The 6,589-nt window shown below is 24.3% G+C and overlaps 3 protein-coding genes across 3 annotated transcripts; 2 read left to right on the forward strand and 1 right to left on the reverse strand.

Moving 5' to 3' along the window:
• Positions 1-112: 112 nt before the first annotated feature.
• ENU1_090830 (hypothetical protein) lies at positions 113-4,336 on the reverse strand (the record flags this gene model as incomplete). Its single annotated transcript, XM_008859016.1, has 1 exon — positions 113-4,336. One exon carries the CDS (start codon positions 4,334-4,336, stop codon positions 113-115), a length of 4,224 nt encoding a protein of 1,407 aa, XP_008857238.1.
• A 366-nt stretch (positions 4,337-4,702) lies between these two features.
• On the forward strand, positions 4,703-5,299 carry ENU1_090840 (Rho family GTPase; the record flags this gene model as incomplete). The annotated part of the gene is made up of 1 exon (XM_008859017.1): positions 4,703-5,299. The coding sequence occupies one exon, from the start codon at positions 4,703-4,705 to the stop codon at positions 5,297-5,299; it is 597 nt and encodes a 198-aa protein (XP_008857239.1).
• Positions 5,300-5,664: 365 nt separating this feature from the next.
• Positions 5,665-6,025, forward strand: ENU1_090850 (splicing factor 3B subunit 10, putative; the record flags this gene model as incomplete). The annotated part of the gene is made up of 2 exons (XM_008859018.1): positions 5,665-5,756; positions 5,815-6,025. The coding sequence occupies 2 exons, from the start codon at positions 5,665-5,667 to the stop codon at positions 6,023-6,025; spliced, it is 303 nt and encodes a 100-aa protein (XP_008857240.1).
• Between the last annotated feature and the right edge of the window lie 564 nt (positions 6,026-6,589).

Below are 6,589 nucleotides of genomic sequence, written 5' to 3' on the forward strand. Positions count from 1 at the left end.
TATTGTTTATTGAATGTATATTTTCTTATTGATGCTTCCCAATATGGTTGTTTAATTGTATGAGTAATTTGAGAAAAAAATTTAATAAAAAGTCAGTTAAATTCATTTTCTTTTAATTCTTATTTTCTCCATAGAAATTTCTTGTACATAAAGGACAGTCATGCCTTCCAGTTGATCTAAACCAACCAAAAATGCATTGTTTATGGAATTTTTTTCTACAACACTTACAAGCGACATTAGGGATAGTTGTAGTTCTAAGATAGAACAATGAATAACAAATAGGACAAGCGTCAGAATTATCGAATTGACGATCTAGTTGTTGTTTCCATAACAAACAAGCGTCGATAATTCCTAAGTCTCTTGTCATTAAATTCATAGTCAGCATTCTTTTATATAAATGACTTTTTGCTTCAGAAACACTAACTTTATTAGAAGCAACATTAACAGTAATCATATCAAGAGGATATGTAGAAGGGAAAATTAGTTGAGACTCAAAAACAAGTTCATCATTTTTATAAACAACAGTAACTGCTTTACCATCTAATTGAAGCCTAAGAATAAAGTCATCAGTTTCTTTCCAACTTAATATTTTTTGAACTTCTTCTTGTAAAATGAATGGACAAATATTTCTTTCAAAGAATTTCTTTACCATTTTAGGAGCACTTTTTCTTAATGAAAGACACCATTGTCTAACAACATTAGGGAATGACTGAACAATAACAAACATACAATACGAAGCTAAGATATTTAAAATTTGATTTTCATTTTGTTTAGTAAGAAGTTGGTTTTCATCTTCATCTTCACCATTAATAAAAGAATGAAGTAAAGATAATACTGATGAAAGAGTAAGAGGGACATGTTGATCAGGTAAAAGTGTATATAAGTTATTAATAAATAATTCAAAATGATGTGCTTGTAAATAGGCAACAATCCATGAACGATATTCAGTAGAAGAGTCTTTAATTTTTCTTAACATCCCAAGAATGAATATAATTAAAGTAGTTTTATTTAATGTATTAAAATGAATAAATGACTCAATTGCTTTATCTAAATATTCTTCTAATGAAGGAGGTAATGGATGATATTTTTGTTGTTCATTATCATCAAAATCAATAAAAGTTTCATCTGATTTAAAATCCATTGAAGCACCAATAAGATAACCAGTACAAATTTTAACAATAATAGAGTCTTTTCCTTTAAGAATTTTAAATAACTCAGGAATATATTTTCTCATAGAGTCTGACATAAAATCAATTTCTGCTAATAAATCAGTTTGAAGTAATAACTCTGAAATTAATTGAGTATTTGACTTATTAATAATTGAATTGACAATAAAATCTATTAAAGATATTTTAAAACTTAATTGAATTCCTTCTGACTCTGAAGTTAATAATTTAGGTGGTAGTGAATGTGTAATTAATATTTGTGATACTTGTAAAGCTCCACGTTTCATTAAGTTAGAACTTGCTGAAGAGTTTAATATTTGTAATAAAAATTGATATATTAAACTTAATGATTCTTCATTTTCTAATGACTCAAAACATAATGAGCAAGATGAAGAAAAAACATAATGAAGAATATGTAAAAATGGAAGTTCTAATTCAGAAGTAATTTCTAATGAAAAGATATATTTAAATACCATTTTTAAATGAGTTGGAAAGAATATTAATGGATATAAAATTGATAATTCTTTTAATCCTTGAGGATTTGATTGAGTATTAACCATAAAGAATTTTTTAATAATAATATTTACTTTCTTCTCTAACCAATCAATGTGTAATGGTGAAAGGTATGTTGACAAAAAGAATCTAATCGAATAAGATGGTGAAGAATCAAATAAATGAGCTAAATATTCAATACTTTCTTTTGATGAATTAATCCAAGAAGAAAGTTGATTAATAATATGGAAAATTAAATATTGTTCAATTTCATTTTTTTTGAATAAATATTGAAGAAGCGTTAACTGTTGTAAATGTGGAATTTCAACAGAAATTCTATTTGTTAATTTTTGATAAGAATCAAATAACCAATATTCAATATATTCATTATCCTCTTTTATTTCTTCATTATTTAAATGATACAATTTAACTAATAAAGAAAGTGTGTTATTATAATGTGGATATTCATTTGAATTAATTAATGGCATTGGGATTAATAACGGTGATTTAATATTTTGTGCGTATGAAGGAATTAATGAAATAAATGATGATAATGGAAGAAGTAATTTAATGTCATTAATTAATAAATTACGCAATGAAGGAATTTCAGAAGTTAATGAAATACAAAATGAAGTACAATTAGGAGATAATAAAAGTGATTTAAGCATTTCATGAATTGGTTCAATTCCAATATAAGAAATTAAAGAAGGGAGTAATTTTAATAAAACAGTTCTTATAGGTTGATGAATTGGAAGAAAAATGTCAGGAGAAGTAATTGATTTAATAATATGTAATAATAATTCTTTACTATTTATTGTTGATTTTATTAAATAATTAATTAAATCAACATTTAAGAGAACTTGAAGATGATTAATTGAATTAGTAAATAATAATTCTGTTAATTGTTGTGGAGTTAATAAACGAGGAGAAATAGAAATAATTGATTGAACAATATCTTTAGAAGATTTGAATGAATGAAGTAATAATTGAATAAGAGGATTGATTTGAAGAACAATTGTCTGAATAAATTGTTTTTCTTTTAATTTATTAATAAATAAACGAAGATAATTTAAATGATTTAATGCATAATGTTTTGGGAATAAATTAAAGAACATTTGATTTAACAAATAACCAATAGAAGTAGATGGCTCAAAAGAAATACTTTGAATAAGAAGATCTTCCATTTTAATAACATAAGACAAAAATTCATCATTAACTTCAACAATATCATTAATAATATCAAACTCATTAATATTTTCTTCTAATGATAACATAAAAATATGTTGGAACTGTCTTACAATCATTTGATGAACTTCTTCAGTTGCTGGATATTTTTGAAGAATAAAAATAATTAAATCAATTTCATTATCATTAAAGAAATGGTCATTTTCATTTTTATCAATAATTGTTTTCAATAAATCATATGAAAATCCTTGTGTAAATTCATTTTTAATACATTTATCTACTATAAATTTCATACAATTTAAATGTATTAAATATTCTTTTTCTTCACTTCTTCTTAAATATGTTACTGCTGAACTTAATACTCCTTGAATTTCTTTAGTTTCATTTAATTTTGTTAAAAAGATTCCCATTGATGAATATCCTGAATCTATCATAATTGATCCTGGATCATTTAATAATAATTTCATTATTTCTATTAATTCATTTATATTTGTATATTTAAAATATTTAATACTTTCAAAATAATGTAAAATAACAACTGCTCTTTGTGGTCCTCTTATATGACTATCTCCTATAGCTTTAAATACTCCTTCAATATATTTTCTTTCTAATTTTTTTTCTTTAATAAATGGAAGTAATCTTTTAAGTGTTGGAAATACATAAAGTGATCCAAGACATGATGTGGAAATATATTGAATAATTTTATTATAAAACTCTTCATTAAATATTGCTCCATTTTCTAATAATGAATTTATACATAAAAATAATTGTTTTGCATATTTTGAAAATGGTTGTAATTCATCAATTGTTTTAACTATTATTTTCTTTAATGATTCAAATCGTTCCATTACAATAAAACTACATGTTATTAGTGCTGCATCAATACTTGAAAAATATACTTCATTTGTAATAGATCCATACGACTCTATTAATGATTTAATTGAATTTTCTAAATGTGATTTACCATATGAAGAAAGTTTACTAATATTAATATTTGGTAGTATTGTAGCAAGACATCCCATTCTTGAAATTAAATCATATTCATTACTTGAAACTAAACGAAGTATTTGACTAATATTACTAGTAATAACTTTTTGTCTTCCTTCAAATGAAAGAATATTCAATGCTTTCTTTGCTGCTTCACTTATTTCTTTTACTGAATCATGACAACATAAAAGCCACCATGGAATAATCTCACTTATACAAAAACTAATCATGTTTTTCCCTTGAGGAGATTGTAAGATCCCATCTGATAAACAAATAAAAAGATTAAGTCTTACATTTGATGATTTGTGTGTTGATAATGTTGTAAATATATTAGAAAAATGTAAAGAAAATGCTTGTTGCTCTTTCTTGCTTGGAATAAATGATTCCAATAATATATTTTTCTTTAGTTCATCTAATGTCTTTATTATTGTTGTTTCATTAGACTTTTGAAATTTTTTCAATAAAAAGAGTGTTTCATCATTTAAAACACTACTAGCACTTATCATTTCTTGATATTTATTGTTTAACAAGCTACTCATGTTTGTCTCCTTTTTTTTTAGTTTTTTTTTCTTTTATAAGATTGAAGTTTGACTATGAAATTATTCTTTTTTTATATTTTTTATTAGTAATATTTTATCATTTTTTATACAAAAATCTTTTTATGTTTTTTATCTCAAAATTTATTCTTCATTACATTTTAATACACAAGATACTCTTTTTATGTTATATATAACCCAAAACTACTCAAAAAATGATTTAGATCAGATAAAAATAGTAACTCATCCAACTGAAAAAAGGGTGTGAAAAGGAAAAGAGGAAAAAAATTGAACAAAACAAAAAAAAAATGAACTGTAACTGTAAACCCAAAAAGTATGAGCGACTCTGTTAAATTAGTTGTAGTTGGTGATGGTACTGTAGGAAAAACTTGTATGTTGATGTGTTATACATCGAATGATTTTCCAAGTGATTATGTTCCGACTGTATTTGATAATTATGTGGCAAATGTTACGATTGATAAAGAAACAATTTCATTAGGACTTTGGGACACTGCTGGACAAGAAGAATTTGATTCGTTACGACCATTATCTTATCCAGGAACAGATATTTTCCTTCTTTGTTTTGCTGTGATTTATGAACCATCCTTTCACAATTTAAAAGATAAATGGCAACCAGAAGTTAGACAACATTGTCCAAATGCTGCTTTAATGATGGTTGGAACTAAAATTGATCTAAGGGATAATGCTGCTGAAGTAAAGAAAATTACGGACCAAGGTCTTCAAGTTATTTCTCCTGAAAAAGGTCAACAAATGGCTGATGAATTAAAATGTGTTAAATATATGGAATGTTCTGCTTTAACTAGAAAGGGATTAAAAGAAGTCTTTGAGACTGCTGTTAAATATGTTTTAGAAAACAATGCTGCTGCACCACCTCCTGAAAAAAAAGACAGAAAGAAATGTGTTCTTCTTTAATTTTTGCATTATTTTTTAAGACTTTTTATTTCTATTTAACTCTTCTTTCTCTATTAAAGTACTTATTTATTATTTTGAATTAATTAAAGGATCTTGTGAGTAGAAAAGAAACAGGATGAAAAAGATATTTAAGTAAATTGAAAGAATAAGTCATAAAGAAAGCAATCTTATCTTCTAGCAAGCCATCCCATGAAAGCAAAGAATGCAACAACTAACATAGCAGCAATAATAAGACAGAATATAAGAAGGAAGAAGTCGAACATTGTATCGAGAGAATAACTTTTTAAGATTGCCTAACTGAATAGCAGTTCTAACAACAAAAAAAAAAGAAAAATTAAAAAAGAAAAACTAAAAAAATTATTTGAATGGCAAGTGTTAATAAAGAAACATTACAAACTCAATTAGAACATATGCAATTAAAATACGTAGGAACAGGTCACCCTGATATTTCAAAATAGTTTATTTCATTTATACATATTTTTTAATTTAGAAAATTTATTTTATTAATGTTCTAGTGAATGGATTTGTAATCAACAACGTGATAGTTATGCTTCTTATATCGGTCATCATTCGTTGATGGCTTATATTGCTGTTGCTGAGAATCAAAGTATTGGAAGAACTAGATACCAATTTCTTGAAAGAATGTGTGATCCGTGTGGTAAACCACCACCTGAAAAAAATGGGATTGTCATCACAGAAGAAGATATGAAACCACTTTGTAATTGACTGAATTTTAAGAGTATTTTTCAAAACATAGTTGTTAAACCAATAATACTTTTTTATATAAATGCTTAAAAAACAAATAAAATATCAATTAGTTTAATTCACGAGTCAATTACATTTATTTGATTATGAATTAAATAACAATTATATTTAAATAATAATTAATTTGGATTATTTAAGAATATTTTGTATTTATTGGTTTTCTGAATTATTTATTGTGTTTCAAATTAATTATTTCATTCATTTGTTTTATTTCATTTAGTTCTATTTTATTTGTTTTTGAATATAAATTAAATGAATTAAATATTACATTACATTTTGATATGTCTGATTTGTGTATTTTCTTATTTTATTCTTTTCTATTTCTTATTTTATTTTTTTTAACTTTTTTTTCAGAATTTATTGGTATTTCTATTATTATTTCTTTATTACAACTTTACATTTTGTTTGTTTTATATTCTTTTCTTTATATTCCTTCTTTATTATTTTATATTTTGTTTGTTTATAACCAAATTCTTTCACTCATTTTATTATTCTTATGTTTATTTATTCTTTATTTCTTTTTAT

The sequence above is a fragment of the Entamoeba nuttalli genome (assembly GCF_000257125.1).
Source record: "Entamoeba nuttalli P19 unplaced genomic scaffold asmbl_4048, whole genome shotgun sequence".
NCBI lineage: Eukaryota > Evosea > Mastigamoebida > Endamoebidae > Entamoeba > Entamoeba nuttalli.